We start from the raw sequence: 21,246 nt of genomic DNA on the forward strand, positions 1-21,246 counted from the left end.
GCCTCTGCCCAGGGCCCAGGGCCGCCCTGGCCCAGCCGCCCTCGGGAAGCGGTGCCCCGGCCCCCGAGCGGGCTCAGTGAGGCGGCGGCAACGCTTCCTCCCCGCTCCCGCTCCCTCCCCGCGGCTGCGCTACCTGCGTGCCCGCCCCGCGCCCGTGGGCGGTGCGGCCGGCCCGGCCCAGCCCCTCCGCTCCTCTCCCGCCCGGCCCTGCCCACGGGCACTGCGGGCTCTTCCTGCGGCCGGCTCTCCGCTCCGGCTCCTCGGCGGCCGCGGGGCTGCGGAAAGGTGGGGCCGCGGCGGGGGGCGGAGGGACGGGCGGCCGGGGCCGGAGAGAAGGCCACGGGCAGCACGGCCTGGGGCAGCTCCGGGCCGGGGCGGCGGCAGTGGAGCGGGGCCGGCAAGGGAGGGATGGCAGAGGAAACGCGGCGGTGCAGCGAGCTCGGATCGGGCTGGAATCGTGGGGTGGAATGGGAAGGGATTGTGGGTCACGTTAAGATGTCTGTCTAGGTACTGGCTCGGCTGCATCCCAGGGAGAGAGGAACAGCCTCGCGTCGCCCATCCCAGGTAATGTGTTCCCTGCAAGTGCACGGTTTGGAATGCTTTGCGACAGGTACTGCTTAAGATCGGCAGTGCCCCGCTTCGGGTTCAGGTTCAGCGTATCTATTTTTAGTCTACTGTTGTTCATATTGCAAAATATTCGGGTACTTTATATTTATTTTACACTCTATACCTCACTAAGTGTCAGAAACAAACTTCCTACCAAAAGCAAGCTTGCTTTTGCCGGTTAAACAGTGCTTTTGTATTCTGATTCAGATGATTGCTAAAAAAAATTTTAATCCCGCTCCTATAAATGAATATCCATAGTCCCAGAGATCACGTGAGTTTGAAGTAAGGAATACTTCAGGATTTTTTTTTTTTAATTATCATTACAAATTTTACTGCAATAGGACTGGAGTGGCACTGTAGGTAAGTTCTGTCAGTTTCCTGGCTATATCAGCATTTGAAATTACCCTGTATATCTCTGCATGTGTCTGTTGCTTAGAAAACTTTTGAACCTGTTATCTAATTTCAGCTTGATTTGAAAGATGGAAATGTCTGTCTGGAAACTAACAGATGATGAGGGGAGGAAATCTGAACTTTGTTTCAAGAAAAAGAGGTGTAGATTACTCTTTCATTGCTCTTTCTAGAAGTAGGTGGCTGGGCAGTTAGTACACGCAGAATTCTTCACTAGCCATTGCGTGCACAAGAAAGAGGAGGAAGATTGTCTGTTGTGGGAAGTGGAAAAGAGCTCTGGATATTCTCTTGGATGGAGAAACTTAATTCAGAGTATAAAAGTTACTGGCTTGGTTTCTTACAGCTTTGCAGCTTTAGCTTGAGATCACACGATTTTAACATCCCTTCTGTAGCAGGCTTGTGAGTTTTATTTGTTTGGACTTGTTTTAAGCAAACGGTTCACAACTATCCCTTTGAACTGATTTCTCCATAAACTGTAGAGAGTTATCCTGGTTTATGGTACTTTGGTTCTTGAGGTACATCCTGGTTTATGCGCTGTGTTCTCTCCAGACCTGCTTCTTTAAAGCAGCTTTTTCCCACATTTGAAAATTGCATATGTTAAATACTCTTCTGTAACAGTAGTCTCAGTCTTCAAACAGATCTGTTTTATAGGGTAAAAATGAACGTGGGAGTTGCCCACAGCGAGGTAAATCCAAACACTCGGGTGATGAACAGCCGTGGAATGTGGCTGACATACGCGCTCGGAGTCGGCATGCTGCACATTGTCCTGCTCAGCATTCCCTTCTTTAGTGTCCCTGTCGCCTGGACTTTAACAAATGTCATTCACAACCTGGTGAGTACCCTCTCTTGGAACAGAATTTGAATAGTTGTTGTTCATATGTATTTTCAGTAGTAAGGAAAGAGGAAAGTAGGCAGTTTGTGTGGACAATGAAATCCTGCTATCCAAAACATCACGTCTCCTTGGCCTATCTGCAAATGATTGACCATTTTGGGGAGGAGGAGTGGTACACAACCACTTTCAGTTTAAACATGAAAGACATGAAATACCCTTTATGTATGTATTCTTTATGTATGTGTTATGCATTCTTTTAAACGGCATTTAATTAGGCTGGAAGGTTGCAGACATAAAATCATCATGCCAATGAGCTTTCAGTGCTCTGTATATTATTGGAGAGCTGTGCTGAATCCATAAGCTATCACATTTTTACTTCTTGGACACTATCTACTAATTTTTCCACATAAATCTGTTAGTATCCCAAAATGTTTAATTTTAGCACCTTGCCTGTTTTCTTTAAGAGAAATATTTGTATTCTATTTCTTCTAGTTTTGATTTCTGGCCAAGCTACATAACTTAGAATGACTTCAGCACACAATGTTGTCACCATACACGACATTAGAGAACTCTGGCTTAATTTCTCTAAGTGTGAGTGGGAAAAACTGAGCTACTCTGACCCCAGCCCTGAAACTATTTGTTATTCAGAGGGTTGTGATTTGCATGATGACTTCTGTATGCAGAAGATTTTGTGAGCTGCTTTCTGCTCCTTTCCCCAGAATGCTATCATTTTCTTGTAATTACTTAAAGTAGTGCAGCTATCTATATTGGTCTTGTCATGCTTAGAGAAAAGAGGGCTGTAACCCAGCAATTTACATCATACTTGAGGTTTGCTAGCTCGGCTTTCTAACATTACCAGCAAAGAAGACTTGACAAAAAGATAGCTCCTTCCTTATTTAGGAAAATGATAGTTCACTGAGGATGGGTGATATCCTCTTGAATGTAAAGTTTTAATTTTTATTTGAGCTTTTTGGTTTTGTAGCTGGGTTTTAAACTACTGGTGGAATTGTAACTGTCATTAGAGCATTTTGTGTGTTATCTTTGACAGCATCAGACATGTCTGACTTCAGAAGATGTTGGCAGAGACAAGTATTACTAAATATTTCCCACATGCCTTACTGAACTCATTGCAAGTAGCTGTAATGACAACAGGGATGAGAGCATGCACTGGCAAGTAGTTTTGTAGTGGAACACTAGAAGATGAGTATAAACTGCACTGTTGGATATTTCAGAATTTAAATGGCACTTCTTCTGGAAACAAATCCTCAAATGGCTTGACAAAAAAAAAAATCTTGGATTTCCACTAACGGAAAACTCTTAGATAACCTTGAAAGCATTTTTGGTGGTTCTTTATACCATTGGGAAATAAAATGTAGAGTAAGCAGTTGGATCTATCATAAAAGTGTATTTTTTGGTTATTAAAACTGAGACACAAACATCATGAATCAAAAAATTAATTAAACTAATCAATTGTGCTAGATTCACAGGGCTCTGGTCTGGAGGCTGTTCCAAAAAAAGGTAGAAGGAGACTTGAAGTGATTTGCTGAGAATTCACCTTCATTATAAAAATCTGGAAGAAATGTGATTTTTTTCTATATAAAGCTTTCTATGAAAGTTTTTATATGTGCATAAGAGAAGGAAATCTTTGATATTGTCTCATAGAGACCCTTCCTTGCAGTTGGTGTTCTCTCTTTGATAGAAAATAAGTGTTTTTTAAAACTGGAAGAGGGTGTACTACCCAAATTGGTCTTTCAGAACAAACCGGACGTGCCATGTTCCCATCAAACAGGAACAGTCACAAGGAAAGTCCAGTAAGTTTAAGGAGAAGCAGCAAAGAGGTGGACAGATGGTATTCAGCACAATGCTTAGTCAACTTCTAACGATTTGAACTGGTAAGGGGCTGAGAAAGCTTTCAGGAGTTTGTGTGATATTGCCAGTGTTTGTAGTTAGATTTTTGCTTTGTGCACACTCTACTCATCACTCTGTTAACACGGTGCTAGGAAAGTGGTGATGCAAATCAGCAGCCCCACACTTGTTACAGGGCTTGTTAAAATTCTGTTGAATTCATGGAACTTTTGCCTATTAGTGTAGAAGGCAAGGGAGGGGATTGGATGTCACACAGATCTGGGCTTTAATTCTGACCCTGCCTATGACTGCACAGTCTCAGGCAAATCACTTCTTCTCTCTTCCTTCCTCTTCAATAATTTGTCATTACAGGCTAGCAGCTCTTCTGGGTGAGAATTCACCCACTCTCTTGTTTATTTTTGAAAATTTTATAATGCATTGAACAATGTAACAAGTATTTAAAAATGCTACTAAAAGTGCCTCTGTATTCGCTTTTTATCCCCAGGGAATGTATGTGTTTTTGCATGCAGTAAAGGGAACTCCTTTTGAAACACCTGATCAGGGCAAAGCTAGGCTACTAACACACTGGGAACAACTGGATTATGGAGTACAATTCACATCTTCAAGGAAGTTCTTCACAATCTCTCCTATAATTCTGTGAGTTCAAAACTGTATTATAGATCAACTGACACATAAAGCCATTATTTCAAAAGCTGCAACATAATGGATTGCAGTTTACAGTCTAAAAGCATTTTCTTTTTTCTTGTTTGTTTATTTCTACATCACAGCTGTAGGGAGTATTTATTTCCAGGCCATGTAATCAATGATCTTTCTTCTACTTTTGACACCACATACTGAAGTCAAAATTTGTAAACGGTTATTAATGGGACAAGTTTTAAAGATTAGAAATGTTGTGAGGAAAACTTACTGTTAACTCTTGAAGTTCTTTAAGAGATTGTGAAGTCATAAATATTGAAAATTATACTAAATGCATTTATTAACCATTTTGGAACTTGTGAGCTAGAAGTGTGTCAGTCCTCAGTGAATGGGATCTGGTGTCAGTTTTCTTTGTACATATTGTCTTCTACTTACACTATGAAAATGGCTTAGGAATTCTAGACACCTGTCTGTTGACAAAAGTGTGATTGTGTAACTAAGAAAAATCAGATACACATTTAATATTTGACTCTAAAAGTCTTTCTGTTTGCCCCTGAAGAATATTTACATGTCCACTTACATGGCAGAGTGGGAGGGGAGGGAAGATCCTGTATGATGTTTAGAGAGTTGGCTCATAAAGGACAGAAACTGAGAAAATAAGGTAACTCCTTAAGGTGGAGAGAAGTGCTGGAAGAAAATAGTAGACTAAGAGTTTATTTTTAGCACCTTGAGAGGTATGGGAAGAAGAGACTTAGACCATAATTTTGCTGTAGATACTATTGAACCTCAGGTGAGATATTTAATGCAGATAAAGATGTTCACCAATAAAATCTTACTTATCACTAAAACACTTCTTTCACCTATGCTTTGTATGTGTTTTAGGCAAGACTGCCATCAGCTAAGCTTGCTCCCTTTTCTCCTGCAGGTACTTCCTGACGAGTTTCTATACAAAGTATGATCCAACACACTTTATCCTCAACACAGCCTCTCTCCTGACAGTGCTTATCCCCAAGCTCCCACAGTTGCATGGAGTTCGAATCTTTGGCATCAATAAATACTGAGCAGAAAGTTCGACACTGGCTGCCCCGACATGGCTACTGCTGCTCCCTGGGTGTAGGAAACGAGTAGTCTGCTGTGCTGAGTATCTCGCCCTAGTCAGGGAGAGATGCTTTTACGTCTGAGATATAATTCCTGCTTCCTGCAGCATTGTCTGGGATGAAAATCAACTCTATATGAAGATGCCTTCAGATACTTCAATGTGTATTGGAAACGCATAGAAGAAAGATTTCCATGAAGAACTGGGCAGGCCCAGCTCTAAAGCCTAATCCCCACTAAGACTGTACGTGTGGCTGATGCAAGTGGCTCGTAAGGAAGGTACATGTAACAGCTGAAATGGAGAGCAGAGTATCACAAATACCCATCAACCATAATGCAGGTGGTAAATTTACATATAAATGCAGAATCCTCAATGCCAAGGACTGGTGAGGCCACATTGTTAGACTAAGAGAAATTAAGTAGTTTCTGCTGTAATGGATTGTAAGTGGTTGTGCTTGTTTATGCATTGTAAGTTTGTCCCACAGTAAGTACTGTGACAGCAAGCATAAATTGATGGTATAATTCCTGCCTTCACTGTTCTTGTGATTTTTTAAATTTTTTTTTTTTTGGTCACAATGATTGAAGAAATACCTTGACTGCCAGCTCAGGGGATTTCCATATCAACTCTAGCTCACTTTATGTATGCTTTTACAGGTTGCCACTGTTGCGTTTATTTAATTTTGCTTACCAGGGTACTGAATATTCTATGTGTAAATGGGACATCCTGAAAAATTGCAATTTCTTTTTAGGTGTGGATTTTTGACTGCTTTCTCTGATACTCATTGATGGGTTATTTTTCAGTAGCTGAGAGGCCTGTGAAATGGTGGACAAAAGGTTGCTGCTGTCATAACAGAGGCTGCTCTGTTACAGAGCAAGTGTCCGAACACGTAAGGGAAGCTGTGTAGGTTGTGAGCTAGAATAGAAGCTGAACTAGAAGTAGGTGAGTAGGCAAATCACATGGACTAACTATGCTTTTGCAGAAAAAGGTATAGATAACTTGCATGTCTTGGAAATGTGGAGGACTGCTGTGTTTTAGGGGTACTGTGTAGTACGGGGTAATACTGTATATTAAGCTCTGGAATTAGAGTGAAGGAGGTACATCTACTGCTATGAGCACTTATTTCTCTGTTGTGGAAAAAGGATGAATTCTAAAGTCTGCTGTGTGTTTGCCAGCCAAAACCAGCTCAGATTTAACAGAAGACTCCATTTAAGACTTGATTTACATTTTGGTTGCAGTGACAGCCAGTGAGCTGGAAAAAAATAAATTAAAAATACAAAAAGACAAGCCCACAGTGGTGTACTTATTGTTTTGTTACATAATTTTCCGGCTACTTACTTTATCGATAGAGATGCTGTTAAATAAGGGCAATGAGTTACACACTTTCTTTAGCAATTGGAAGTAATTAGATATGTTTGTTGTTTGCACAGAAAGTGGTAACTGGCTGATTTTTAAATAATGGCCATCACAATGCGACCTTTGACAGTCGATGATCCGGGGCAGGGACTGCGAGACGGGGCCCGAATTTGGTGTCGGCGGGGGTGTCCGCACACAGCCGGTGCCGTGCGGAGGTCTGGGGAGGAGCGGCGGCTCCCGCCGCTGTCCCGCACAGCGGCTGCGCCGGCCCGGAGCGCCGCCCCGTGGCCCCGGCGGGCGGAGCCGGGCTTGGAGCGGGGCGGGGAAGCGACAGGTCGCGACTCGGCCACATCGCGGGTGCGCCGCGACTCGGGCGGGGCGGAGCCGGGGGGTTCCGGCCGCCGCTGCCCTCGGCGGGGCGGGACGAGGATCGGCGGAGATGGGGCCGAGCCCGTGAAGCGGCAGAGCGGCCAGAGTCACCCTGCCCTGCACGCACAGCAGCGCTCACCCGCGGGCGCTTCTGCTGCGGGCCTCAGGCGGGCTGTGTGTGACCTCCGTTAGGGCTGCAAGAGGCGCCACCAGCAAGCGTAGTGAGGAACTCTCTTCACACGTAATTCAGGTAAAGCGTTACCTCCCAGCGGCTTTTTCTCAAGGGTCTGAAATGTCATGTGTGGCCATTCATGACTTTAAAAACTCTTCAGAAAATCAGAGCAGAACACGTGCTTGAAAACCCTCCAGTAATAATAAACTTTACAGTTCTCTTCTAGACATAACCACCAGGTAGATTATAAACAATGAACTGCATTGCCAAAAGCGTTTCGCGGTCAGTTAAGCACGGCCGAGCTGCGTGGCTGCGGAACAGCTCTGCTCGCTCTGGAAAGCAGCGTTTTGGCAGACTGGTTTTGGGAATAGAGACGAGCTGTGATGACACCGGCGCTGCTGTGGTGGATGAAGCTGGCTGTGTTCTGGGAGAAGCACTGCACTGTCAGAAGGAAGTTCATTTACAGTAAGAACAGACTTCTCTCAAGGCTTCTGCCTTAATAAGGATTTTATTGTTATTGTTACTTATCATTCATAAAAATGTCATCCCTGCCCCATAAAACTCTGTAAGTGGTGGGTAGGTGTGAAGATGTATTGCTTGGGCCATGACAAATAACTGCCTGAGATAGTAATGAGGGGGAGGGAAGAAATGCCATGCATTTAACAAGTTTCCTTCAGTATTTTCTTTCAAAGAGAGACAGATTACTTCTCTAGCTTGTGAATAAAAGTTGAAATCATTGCTACTGTTAAAATCAGCAAATGTCATGACTTTTTAAAGGAAAAAATAATCAAATATAAGCATTGGTGGTTAAGAATGTGAGCTGACAAGTGAGGGATTGTGAATATTAATTTTGGAAGTGTTGAGATACCTTTAAAAAGCATCTGTACCAAAAAAGGGAAAGTTACATCCTTTTCTGGCCTTCCACTGATAATTATGCTCTCTTCAGTGCCCTTGACACTAAACAAGGCATTTGAGAATGCAGTGAGGAAACAGGCAGGATATACCGATATACCAAGGTTGAGAGGTGCCTGACAACTATTTTTATGCCATTCTATCTGTTATGAACTACCAATGCATTGTAATTCCTTGGTTTCACTAGAGCAGGTGGAATAATTCCCGTGGTGGCACAGCAGCTTCACAGAGAAAACATTGAGCGAGTGGTTCAAGAGGCCCTTTGTGCCAGCGGCGTTTCTGTGGCCGAGCTTGCGGCTGTGGCAACCACAGTGAAACCTGGGCTCGCTCTGAGCCTGGGTGTGGGGCTGCAGTACAGCCTGAGCTTGGTCAACAGGCACCAGAAGCCCTTCATCCCCATCCATCACATGGAGGCTCATGCACTGACCATCAGGCTCACACATCACCTGGAATTTCCCTTCTTAGTTCTTCTAATCTCTGGAGGCCACTGTCTCTTGGCAGTAGCACAAGGAGTTTCAGATTTCCTCCTGCTTGGACAGTCCATCGACATTGCACCGGGTGACATGCTGGATAAGGTAATATTTCCTTTCCTTACCTTTCCTTAGCTGTTCTCTTCTTTTTATTGCATTTATACTACATAGGGGTAGTATTATCATCAGCCTGAAGACAGCAATTCAATGCAATACAAGTTTTATGTCACTTTTTTCTATTTTGAAATGCCATAGATTTAAGATATGAAAGACTGTTTAAAATGTACAGAAAGCATCAATTGTAACATATGTATATTAATTATATTAATATTAATGAATATTAATTGTATTCTAGCAAACAGGCAACATAACCAAAATTCATGTTGGATATTTCATTGACATGGATTATCCAAACCATTTGTACTAATTAGAGAAGATTTATAGAGGTATTTTATAGAGATGTTATTGTGCTACCAGGTTTAAAACAATGCATGTTAAAACATTTCATACTAATTTTAGATTTTAGAGTTTGAAAAGCATGGTTTGGCCTTCAGGATCTTAAGTTTTCTCTGGGTCCCTGAGTACAGTCTGTAAAATTGGCCATTTATGGCATTGTTCTGTTTTTAAACAGTATTTGTGCATGTTATTTAAAAAATTGGGGGAGTGCATGGAATCAGAAAGGGGATTTTCAAAAGTTGAAACCAACCTTGTTCTTGTGTATCTGGTAATACAGTATGTCAGAGTGTGTGTATGTGTTTCCTATGTCTCAAAAACAGAGTAAGTCATATTTTCTGCAAAATTTGTTGATCCTTGTTTGTCCAGATTATTCTAGAATTGCATTTCTAAATGCTTCAAGAAACAAAAAAAATCCTGCTGGGTTGGTGTTATGTCTTACCCTTACCATGCCCTGTTTGTAATTTCACATTGGATTGGATTTTTTGGTGTCACATTTTACTCCATGGACTATAGTCCAGTGATGCCGTTGCAGAAGGAAGTCCAAGTCCAGGAGGAACTCATTCCTGTTCTGTTTGTCATCTCCTCAGGTGGCACGAAGACTGTCTCTAAGAAAGCACCCGGAGTGCCTCAGCATGGCGGGGGGGAAGGCCATAGAGCACTTGGCTCAGACTGGGAACCAGGAACTGCTCACCTTCCGACTGCCCATGCAGCAGTATCGGAACTGCGACTTCTCTTTCTCCGGACTTCAAAACCTTGTCCATAATGCCATTGTACAAAAAGAAAAAGAAGAAGGTAGTTTTAGGCAGTCAGATACAAACTGAGCTTTTGATGACCTACACTCAGGAATCCCCTTTGATGATATACTTTTATAGGTATTCAGGAAGGTGAGATCCTGTCCTGTGTTAAGGATGTTGCTGCTGCCGTACAGCACGCAGTGACTGTTCATATTATCCAGAGGACATATCGAGCCATGCTCTTCTGCATCAAAAATGGCATATTACCATCCAAAAATGCCACTTTGGTGGGTATGCTTTTTTTCCCCTTTTTATACCTGACTCTGTAGCATCATTTGAAGATGCAGATGCCTTGTACATTCTAACTTGATATATGAGGAAGTTCTCAGTATGTATTATATTGTTAAAATACCAACAATATTTAAGTAAATATAAATAAAGGTATAAATTAAAGTAGAAAGATTTTCTTATCACCTAACCTAACCTCACATAACAACTTAACCTTGTGCTCCCCAATACTTGATGGCTGTTCTAGTTACAGTAGAATCATAGACTCATTTAGCTTGGAAAGGACCTTCAAGATGATCCAGTTCCAACCCTCCTGCCATGAGCAGTGACACCTTCCATTAGACTGACATGCTTCAGGAATGTCTTTTTGCATAATAAGCTTACTTAGCATACTCTTTTCTGGTATGTTTTAATCTTCAAATGCAGTATATATTGTTGTCTTTAGAACTTCAACTAATAACCATTTTTTAAACACGGTGCTAGTTGTGTGTGACGAATCAGTACTTTTGAGTTAATGCCTTTTTTTCTTTTTGAAATGTTGTCAGGTTGTATCAGGAGGAGTTGCAAGTAATCAGTATATTCGAAAAGGTCTACAGAACCTGGCAGATGCAAATGATTTTGCTTTACTGTGTCCTCCCCCGAGACTCTGCACTGATAATGGTGTTATGATTGCATGGTAAGAGTTTTTTCTCTTTAAACAACATTACAAGAGCAATGTGAAGTTGACATGAGAGTCAAGAACCTCTTTTTGTGCTGACTGAACGATGTGCTCGTATGCAGAGTTGTGACATCCATTTTTGTGTAATTGTTTTGTTGCTCAGGAATGGCATTGAAAGGTTACGTGCAGGACTGGGTGTTCTACACAGTACTGCTGGCATCCGCTATGAGCCAAGGTAAGTGACATTCCCAGCCTCCTTCCTTACTGCTCACTGTGGGCACTGAAAGGGGATGAGGTCACTTGAAAAAGAGGCACAAGCTGCTGAGGAGTCTCTCTGCAGCACATACAAATTTTAAAAGTTACTTTCCAAGGCAGTTTTAAATACAGATGATCGTGGCATGCATTTATGTTCGTTTTGGCTCAGAAATTTAATTTAACATACACTGTAACAGTTCTATGTGTTTTCCTACTATGACTGTGTAGATGTTAGGCTTAAGGCCAAACAAAATGCGGATATTTCAAAAGTACCAGCTGGTCTTTTTTTTTTTTTAGGCTTTTTTCCCTTTTCCTTTTCAGAAAAACACACTTGGATGGTCTCAATACAAAAAAAAAATTGTATTTCATTTTTCACATGAAAAATTAAACTCTACTTCAAAAATAATTTGCTGTATGTATTTCAGTGAGTAAAAAACTAAGTTTTACTTCCTGTAGTCAATACATTATTTAAGATTATCATAGGAGATACCTGTGAATCTCTAGTGCGTTTTGCATTCATCAGCAAGACATAAAATGAATTATCAACTAAAATCAGAATCTAAATAAAACAACAGCCCCAGAATATAGCTTTGAAATCACAATTGTGTTTCTAGAGTTTGAAATGGCTACAAACAAATATTTCTTCATTGTAAAGATGTTTCCAGGTACAGCATCAGATAGTCTATTTTAATAGTCACAGTCTTAGAAGTGCAGGGAATGTACCAAAATACTTTGACTCTCATGCTAATTGTAAAAAAGGTCTTTGAAGCTGTACATCTGTGTGATATGGCAATGATGATGTTAATTTTTAACAAATACATGATTTTGTTTTCTAGAGCTCCCCTGGGAACTGATATTTCAAAAAGAGTTGAAGAAGATTCCATCAAAGTGCCAAAATTAAAAACAATACGATGGTTGGCATCTTAAAAAGTAACTTAATAAAATAAATGCATCTATAAATCGTTCAATGAAAAGTGTGTCAATGCTGTTATGTTTAGTGGCAAGGCCTGGATTACAAGTGTTGAAAATCACCTGTCAGAGAAACAAATGCTGTGTTGCTGTCACCGAAGTGATTCTAGTTACTATTCCAAATGAAGCATTCTCAGTATTAAACCAAAAAAAATTTAAAAGTGAGGATGCATTCATAGTGAGTTCCTCATACACGTACACCTGTACAACTCTGATTATTAATAATTATGTCCAAGTGTGTAAAAAACACAAACCAAACATTCTTAGAAAACTTGAAAGATTTACTGACTTTGTGCATAGAGTAAGTACAACATCACAAGATACAGCTCTATGATTCATCTACTGCAGGTAACTTCAGTCTGCTGCATGTGTCAGATGCTTTTTCACTGTTGCTCTCCAGTTTTGCAATTCTAGATCCAAACTGTACTGCCCTTTTTGGCAGAACAGTTGAGGCTGTCAGGCCCAGCTCTTTGGCTGCAAGGCGCAGAATCAGTTTCTCACCAATTCCTCGAGGTAAAGTCAAATCAGCTTTTTCTGAGACAGGCAGAGAATTAAGGAATGAAACAACATCTTCATCAAGAAAAGGAAACCTGAAAGAGAGATTTAAATGGGGAAAGACCCTTTAAAAATTCCATAGGAATAGTCTTGGTTTTCCCCTTTACCACATGTAAAGACCACATGAAACTACGCTGTAACTTTGAAATGAAAAGATTTCCACAACAAATGCTGGTATCATTCTGAATTTCAGGCATTCATACCTAATCATGTGCGTGGTTAAGAGCACTGCACATCCACCACTGAAACTGTTCTTGTGTTGAAGTCAAAATGTGCAAGTAAAAACAGATTTGGAAAAACACTGACACAAAGATCGCATGAAAAAACCTTTCATGCACCTGAATGGCCTCTGCTCCTGGACAACACCTAAGGAATTTGTTTCAATTTGACAGTAGCATGGAGGAAGTAGACACAAATAAAATTATTATTCTACTTTACAGATTTAACAGCCAGGAAACATGGTGAATGTTGACTATGCCTTTACTGCATGGATAGGAATACACAGCTTCTGTTACAAAGTCATTCTCCAGAGACACTCCCCAAAGGTCCACACTGGAACAAAGCAAAACTTTGTGTTTAGCTTAAAATGATAAAACCAGCTTGAATTTGCCTATTTCAACATCTGTTGCTACATTTTAAAACTTCTAGATGGAAATCAAGTGCTAAATTTCCTTAAGTAAACTCTTCCACAATATACTACAGTCCACTTTTTTAAAAAACAAAACCAAAAACTGCCCAACACAGTACACATTAACAAAATTGCAACAGAACTAGAGACAATAAAACACACAAGTTTCAATTACGATTTTGTTAGGGGCGTTAAAAACTGAATCTAACCAGCAAAACCAGTTTTGCTCCATGTTAAAACAGTAATACCTGGCTTCTTTTCCGTGATCACCGATGATCCTGTCATCTCTACCAAGATTTCGAGAAGAAATGCGGCCTAACTCCATTTCAAGTTCTTTATTAAGACCCTCTAAGCCATCTTTTCTGAAACACACACGATGTCGAGCATACCCAGCAAGCTGCTCATCAGCTCCAATTCCTGTAAGCACAACCTGAGGAAACAGAATATAAGAAACCTTAGTATCTATGCAAGTTAGTATGTAACAGACCTTAAATGTTTAACTTCATCTTAAGGAGAAAAATTTGAATACACATTTTTTAAAGATATTACCTATCAGGATGGGCTGTGCCTTACACATTTACAAAGCCTGAAACAATTCCAAGTAAAGTCACTGGTAACTTGAATTATGTTCACAATCAGACCTTAAAGTACATGCAAACACAGAACAAACTAAAAACATCAACATAATGCCATATGTATCACAAATACACCAGTATATTTGAAGAATGTCTTTGTTAGTTTCTATGATAATACACAGCATTTGTTAAACACCAGCCTTTAAAAATTATTGCCAAAGATCACATCATATGCTGTAGTTACCTGAACATACACACACAATATTATTCATTTACCAGCTACTGGGTTAGTATTAACTATGTTACACAAAGTAAAAATGGTTTACACTACTCAGTAAGAAGGGTAAAATGTTTTATCAAGAGAAAAACATGATTACATCAGGCCCATTACTGTGCCTTCAACAGCTGAAATTAAACAGTTCCTTCTTCCCAGCATTAACCACAGGAACAGAGAAGTGAGAAATCAGAATCAAAAATTATGGTGGTTATTTTTTTCCTACTCATAATATTGCATATCCAAGTTCACTGAAAAGACATGTACATTATATGGCAAAAGAACTGAACGTGATTTTTAACTCTAGAATTACACAAATTTTAGAATTATAGAATATTCTACATTCTGACACTGAATTTCAGAAGCCTTATGAACAACAAAGATCCCAGCTGATTTCTGAATCAACAAAACTGTTTTTACATTCTGAAGTCAAACATAAGGCAGAATACAAAACAAAACAGTACCTTTGCAGGACTTTTATACAGTTTCAGTTCTCCTTGGTTACTAATGAAACCCTCTCCTCTGGCAGCAAACCAAATTGCACAGCCAATACTGTCATCTAGGACTGTATCCAGAGGATAGATTAAGTAATTAATACACTGTTTTCTCATTTTTTTCAATTCCTCTAGTGTAACATTAATTTCCACAAAGTTCCAGGTTCTTGAAGGGTTAATGGCTTCTAATTCCTTCAGTCCTGCCCTACCAGTGATTCTGTCAGGAACATCAAAGCAAGATAAATGAGTACCAGTGTCAGTATCAAGATCTTGACAACTCTCTTGAGGACAAAGCAAATCGAGCTGTACTTCATGGCTGGTATGTCTTTTAGTGGCAGCCCTGTGCTTAGCTTGCTCTTTCATCATGAAAGCTACATTGAGAAGATCAATTGGCTCCTCCAAAGGCACATGTTTATCAGCCAGGGCTGCAATAACCATGGAATCAATGCCACCAGAAAAGAGCACCGCAACATGTGCTTTCTTATGAGACATGCTTGGAACTGCTCTTGTTTTCTGATCTGGATCTCTAAAGAGACACAGGACTCGTCTCTTGACTGCTTCATTTAAAACATCAATAAATCGACATGCTAATTTTTTCTTGTGTTCCTCTGCAAGAAATTCTTGAAGGGTTTCTACAGAAACCACACAGTTAATGTTGCTAAAACTAGAGCCTGGACATGCACCTGAAGATTTAGAAACTACTTTATTTAAAGGGATAACTGGTGCTCCAAGACACAGCTTTGATTCATTCAGCACAAGACGTACGTGATTTGGTAAGTCTTTTGACACTTGATCAATGCATGTTTCTTCTACAGCTTTCTCTCTGCAGCCGTACTTCCATGGAAACAATGTTAAAGACAAAGATTTACTTGCTGCACAAGCTTTGAGATCAATTTTGAAAATTCCAGATGCTGGGACTTCTCGCCATTGGTTGCCTGATTCAGAACAACCACTTACAGATGTGAGACAGAAAGCGCTGTCAACCTCATTACTGAACTGCCAAAGCAAACTACGACGACCAAAGTAATCTCTGCCAAACCATAAATTGTGTCTGGGTGCTTCATAATAGACAAAAGACCAGGGACCCTGAAGTGATGAGAAGAGTGACAAAATGTCCATTTCACTGCTGCATGAAGCCAGATGATGAAATACTACTTCAGTATCATTCTCTAGATTTCCTACATGAATTCCACTGAAAATTTCTCCATTCCAAAGGAAAATATTGTTATTGGCATCTTCCAGAGGCTGAGGAGTCAGCAGCCCCCTCAAGTGAAGTACGTGGCCTGAAAACAGACATTCATAAGAGAAATCAGACACAGTTTTTATCAACTGTTGGCTACTGTCCGGTCCTCTTCTTCTCAGAAGGCAGAGGATGTCTTCACTGAGGAAATCATGAATCACACGCTGGCTGCAAAAGGTAACAACACAGCAAATACCACACATTGCAATGGGGAATTCACATGAACTACTTCTTGATTTTAGCCTTTTCTGAATTTTCCAGCTCCTGATGTGCCTTCTTTAATTCATCTAACGTATCTGTGTGAGAGAAAAATCACGCAAATAATCAGTTTCATAAACAGGAAAGTATATGCATAGATAAGTTTAAGAGTGTATCTACAAAATTAATAATTCCAGCCACTTGTTCAATTAAAGTGATAAACATAAAACACTAATTAAGCAAAGTGCTATGTTCTATCATTACTAACACAAGCTATATAAGCTTGCTGTAGCATATTCCTCTTTAATTATACGAAGATAATGATTTTTTTTTCCATAGAAAGCCACAGTACGATAGGGGAACGGCCAACTCCTGCCTATATAATCAGTATGACTTCAACATTTGTAGTGAGAAAAGGGAACTGAGAATTAAAATGGCAACGCTATTAACCCAAATCAAAGCAAAGAGAAATAGCAATTGTTCACTCCAGAAAATTAAATTTATAGTCCTAAATTTATATTCTTTTAATCCTTGTTCCATCATCACCTCTATTATCCATTCTCCAATTACTTCGCATTTGACACAGCTGCAATTTTCTCATTTTAATACATCTTTGAAATCAGCTACAAATACAGCTTTTAAACATAAACTATTTGAGATAGTTTTACACTGCAAACTTACTTTTGCACTGAGACAGCATTTCTGTCCGGTCTGCAAGGAAGAATATGTTGCTATTGGGTTGCTGCTTATAAACTTTCTGTAAAACAAAACCCATACTGTATTAAGTCAAAGCAGCAGATTCTGGAACCACACTGCAGCAGAAGCTGGTATGGATTCAAAGAGACACTCTTGGTATAAAAGTGAAGGGGTAAGTTCTGCCCTGCCAACACTATTACATTCTAATGCTGTACCATCAAAAGCATTTAATGCTCAACGTAAGACAATTCCAAGTTTCCTCATCCACAAGGAATCACATTCTATTTTAAACAAAAGCACAGAAAAAGTAAGAATACCTCATGAATCCTTGTGATCAACTCAAACATCCTAATGAAATAAATGAAACTTAAAAAAGGCAAAAAACTCCAACACTGCACAAGTATACATAATCAAATCATTTGCAGGACAAATTATTCTGAGCACAGCAGACCACTTGTTTATTAAAATCTGTATTGCAACAAATTAAAGACAGCATGCTCAGATTTTGTTGCCCCTCTTGTCTCTATGTTTATTTCTCTGTTCAAATTAAATAGGTAAGAGCAAATTTGTAAAACCTTACCCGGTTCTTCTTCAAATTAGAAAGTTCATCGACTACAATCTTCTGCTCTTTAATCTGAAAGGCAAAAGATGCATTTGAATTTAATGATAAAAACAAGACATTGTATTATAATTCTAGTGGTGAGCATGTCTACTGGTACTTTAAGACAGCAACACGCATGTATAGCTGCTGTTCTCCAAATGAATCACTGAAGACAAAGTATAAAAATTACATTCTTAATTCCTCTAGAAACAGGCTATTTTGCATGCATTGGTATTTCTCCTACCCTCAAAAGCCTTTGGGAAGCCAGAGTACCTATAGCTATTTATAATCAGAGAGCACATTTTTCCCCCTCAGAAAAGAACATGCACACAACTAATACATCAAATAGCTTAAAAAAAAAAATTGCATATTATCAAGAATACACTTTACAATCACAGGTATGCTCCACATTCAAAATGAAATTAATGAAAATTCAAATACTCTAGAACTGTATTAGGAGCAATGGGAGCCTTTCTATTGCTCTGGATTTTTACATTAACTTCCTTAGTGGGATTTACCACTCTGTTCTGCACTGATAGATGTGACAGATACTCACATTTTATTTTACAATGGCAGCTGTGAATGCTAAAGAGTAACCAGACTGTTACAAAAGCCAAAAACTGAAACAAAATCTGTTCAGAGGACACAATGCTTTTTGTTAGAAGCAAACAATACAGGTCTCACTGCTCTTCCTTTGTGTCTCCTGGAACTGGTGCAAAGTAGGAAGCTGCCACAGAGTGAGGTCAGCCAAACTGAATATGGCGCACTCAAAGTACAACTTTTCCAGTAGCTACATGAATCTCATGTATCTACAACACCAACAAGGCAAAGAGCAGAAACCAGCCACTTAGGCACAACAAAAGTGACAACCTGTAGCTCTGTGATGTCCCAGCTTTGCAGCTTCCAGGCAATCAAAAACGTATCTCATCACATCTCTATACAACATGGCCATGTAGCAGTAACTTTTTCATATAATCACATAATGTTAAGGGGTTGGAAAGGACTTTAAAGATCATGGGCAGGGACACATCCCACTAGAACTGGTTGCTCCAGGCTTTATCCAACCTGGCCTTGAACACTTCCAGGGTTGGGGCATCCACAGCTTCTCGGGGAAATCTGTGCCAGTGCCTCACCATTCTCACAGCAAAGAATTTCTGCCTAATACCCAAATTTTCCCCCTTTCAATTTGTACACATTACTCCTTGTCTTATCACTACAGTTCCTGATGAAGAGCCCCTTCTCCGGCTTCCCTGTAGGCCCCACTGGGATACTGGAAGGTTGTGATGGGGTTTCTTGGAGTGAAAATTCCACAGGGCTTGGCAGGTTGCATACTGAAGAAAGCTGTGGGCACCAGGGAAGAGGAAGCAGATACATGAGGAGCATCAGCCTCTGTGGCTGAAATCTCTTGGAACATGTTGGGCAGACGGAGCAGCCTGCAGCTGGGTCAGGAGATGTTTAGGTTGAATACCAGGAAAGGGTTCTTCACCCACACAATGGTTGCGCACTGAACTCTCCAGGGAAAGAGGTCACAGCACCAGCCTTACAGAGTTCAAATAACTTTTGGATAACGTGCTCAGGAACATGGTGTGATTTTTGGGGTCTCCTGTACAGCGCAGGAGTTAGACTCGATCATTGGGAGTCTCTTGAAACTCAAGGTATTCTGTGATTTTATGAGAAAATCTTCACAAGCCTCACTTGACATTTCAAGCTCAGCCTGAAGCCAAAATACCAATCCAACAAGCGAGCTATTAGCGAGGCAACACAGGCTAAATGCAGGACGTTCTCGGGGCCCGAGGGCCCTGACAGCACCCGCCCTCCTCTTCCTCACGCTGTTCGCACCCGAGGCGACAGGCTCCGGAGGGCGCCCGCGCCTCGGTCCGGATCCCGGCACAGGGCCCCGCGAGGCCGCCTCCGCTCACCCGCCGGCTCAGCTCCTCCTTGTGGCGCAGCGCCGCGCTCTCTCCATCCTCCTGCCGCGGCGGGCGGCCCGACATCGCCCCGGCGGGCACCGGGCGCTCCCACCCGACGGCGGCGACAGCCCCGCACCTTCCCACGCACGGCACCGAAGCCAGTCGCAGCAGAGCGCATGCGCGCAGCGGAGCCGCGCAGCACACCACCAATCAGCGAGCGCGGCCCTGCGCGCGCCTGCCAGGACAGCAGTGAGCAGGCGCGGCAGAGCACGCGCAGGGGCGCGGGCCGGATGGCGCGAATCCTGAGGGCGCTGGCGCCTCTGCCCGGGGGAAGCCGGGGCTGCGCCGGTTTGTTCCGAGAGGGACGGAGTTCCTGGGAGCCGTGTCCGGGAGGGCGTCGGGACAGGCCCAAGGCGGAGACGATGTTTGGAATGAGGCTTGGAAATTGTGCTCCTTGGGAGTGTGTCGGAACACCCGGAAAAAGAAAGGAGTGGTTTGGTGTGGTGTGACCCCGGGCTGCTGTCGGGCAGCGGACTCTCAAACCCCTTTAAGCAGTTTGCTTAAAGGTATTCCAGGAGAAATATGAATCATACACTGTTTACAGATACTAGGATCATATGTTTCATTACATTCATTATTAGGATATATTTCTACAAGAAAGGGACTTTTTAGAGGGGCATGACAAGGGGGAATAGACTGAAACTAACAGAGGGCAGGTTTAGATTAGATACTTTATGGAAATTATTTACACGGAGGATGTGAGACACTCGCAGAGCCCAGAGAAGCTGTGGCAGCTCCATCCTTGCAAGTGTTCAAGGCCAGGTTGCACAGTGGTCTAGTCTCTGCCCATGAGAGGGGCTTGAAATGAGATAATTTTTAAGGTCCTTTCCAATCCAACTCATTCTAGGGTTTTATGATTTCATTATTATAAATAATATTTTATTATTTTTATAATAATAATATTTTTATTATTATTATACATGATAGATGTTTAAGATCATCCACCTAAGATGATCTCAACATTTCTGTCTCTTCCATTGTACTATAGATATGTCATATGCCTACCTGTCTTTATAAATACATTATTGTCTCATTTTTATCCCTCTCTCTTTTTTTAAACATTGTATAATTATTGTAAACACTCAAGAGCAATCCAAGCTTACAGACTGCTACCAATTGCTCAGTTTTAGGATTTTATGAGATTTCTTTCTTATTTGTGGTCCTTGTGGTACTGAGTGCAGTGCAAATATAGTTCAAATCTTCATGAACCATTTGAAATACTTGCAACTTTAGTAAGAGATAGGAGTTTACTTTTTTTGTTTTAATCTCACATAATCATACATATTATAGTAATACATAGTATTATTTGATAATAGTTAGAGTTTGTGAACAACATTGCACCTTGGTTGTGTCCATGAGCTTAGTTGGAATGTCTGTAATGTTGAACAATATTTTTGGCAGTGGTATAGGAAGAATAAGGATTTTGGCTTCTAGTAGAAGGATGAAGAAAGACAATTTGGCTGTAAGAATATTTGGCAATACACTAACTTGCAAAAGTTGTGCTTATTGCTTTTAACAGAAAGAGAAACTGAGGTTACACTTTCCTAAAAAGTCAGTCTTGCTCTTCCCTCCACCTTTAAGCACACACTTGTGCCTCCAGCCTTGCTGGCTGCGTGTGGGGCTGTGTGGTGGGACAGGTGAGGGAACTGATCTGTTTTTCTCTGCAGTGCACAGTGCTGCTGTGATTCTGGCAGTCCCAAAGCAGAGCAGCTGAAGCTGCTGGGGAGTCATTGCCCAGGGGTTGGAGTGGTTCTGGGGCTTGTCATTTGAATTCTAGTAGAAATAGACATATCTGGGCCGCATAGATCAGTTTTGGTGCTGTTGCTCAGCGTGCTTTGTGGCTTGTCAGTGTTCTGTTGAGTAATTTGTTCAATTTAAATAACTCTCAACCCTCTGCTGGCCAAGTGTTTTATTTGTTGTTCATATGTTACAAAG

The 21,246-nt window shown here is 41.2% G+C and overlaps 5 protein-coding genes across 8 annotated transcripts in view; 2 read left to right on the top strand and 3 right to left on the bottom strand.

The window, feature by feature from the left end:
• The window catches only part of PMS1 (PMS1 homolog 1, mismatch repair system component), a 43,598-nt gene extending 43,353 nt beyond the window's left edge, over positions 1-245 (bottom strand). Inside the window, exon 1 of the mRNA XM_088058500.1 lies at positions 134-245. The gene's annotated coding sequence lies outside the window, so the exon portion shown is untranslated. The remainder of the gene's footprint in view (positions 1-133) is intronic.
• On the top strand, positions 161-6,728 carry ORMDL1 (ORMDL sphingolipid biosynthesis regulator 1). Its single transcript, XM_005530336.3, has 5 exons — positions 161-285; positions 508-564; positions 1,666-1,846; positions 4,197-4,348; positions 5,274-6,728. The coding sequence occupies exons 3-5, from the start codon at positions 1,673-1,675 to the stop codon at positions 5,407-5,409; spliced, it is 462 nt and encodes a 153-aa protein (XP_005530393.1). The 5' UTR covers positions 161-285; positions 508-564; positions 1,666-1,672; the 3' UTR covers positions 5,410-6,728.
• Positions 6,729-7,165: 437 nt separating this feature from the next.
• On the top strand, positions 7,166-12,085 carry OSGEPL1 (O-sialoglycoprotein endopeptidase like 1). Of its 4 annotated transcripts, none has more exons than XM_088058504.1 (8): positions 7,166-7,416; positions 7,565-7,803; positions 8,438-8,825; positions 9,764-9,968; positions 10,049-10,197; positions 10,744-10,874; positions 11,020-11,091; positions 11,948-12,085. In XM_088058504.1, the coding sequence occupies exons 2-8, from the start codon at positions 7,592-7,594 to the stop codon at positions 12,036-12,038; spliced, it is 1,248 nt and encodes a 415-aa protein (XP_087914630.1). In that variant the 5' UTR covers positions 7,166-7,416; positions 7,565-7,591; the 3' UTR covers positions 12,039-12,085. The 4 variants fall into 4 exon arrangements, with proteins under 4 accessions (XP_087914630.1, XP_005530392.1, XP_014114535.1 ...); XM_005530335.3 differs by having other exon boundaries at positions 7,168-7,416; positions 7,554-7,803; XM_014259060.2 differs by lacking the exon at positions 7,166-7,416 and having other exon boundaries at positions 7,580-7,803; positions 8,440-8,825.
• Positions 12,086-12,340: 255 nt separating this feature from the next.
• Positions 12,341-16,049, bottom strand: ASNSD1 (asparagine synthetase domain containing 1). The gene is made up of 3 exons (XM_088059259.1): positions 14,577-16,049; positions 13,512-13,693; positions 12,341-12,670 (listed from the first exon to the last, which is right to left on the bottom strand). The coding sequence occupies exons 1-3, from the start codon at positions 16,047-16,049 to the stop codon at positions 12,409-12,411; spliced, it is 1,917 nt and encodes a 638-aa protein (XP_087915385.1). The 3' UTR covers positions 12,341-12,408.
• ASDURF (ASNSD1 upstream open reading frame) lies at positions 16,006-19,423 on the bottom strand. Its single transcript, XM_005530334.3, has 4 exons — positions 19,261-19,423; positions 17,321-17,374; positions 16,726-16,801; positions 16,006-16,142 (listed from the first exon to the last, which is right to left on the bottom strand). Exons 1-4 carry the CDS (start codon positions 19,333-19,335, stop codon positions 16,072-16,074), a joined length of 276 nt encoding a protein of 91 aa, XP_005530391.2. The 5' UTR covers positions 19,336-19,423; the 3' UTR covers positions 16,006-16,071.
• Between the last annotated feature and the right edge of the window lie 1,823 nt (positions 19,424-21,246).

Source organism: Pseudopodoces humilis, chromosome 8, assembly GCF_049639895.1.
Source record: "Pseudopodoces humilis isolate 2021_Gansu_Grassland_sample_001 chromosome 8, ASM4963989v1, whole genome shotgun sequence".
NCBI classification, from domain to species: domain Eukaryota; kingdom Metazoa; phylum Chordata; class Aves; order Passeriformes; family Paridae; genus Pseudopodoces; species Pseudopodoces humilis.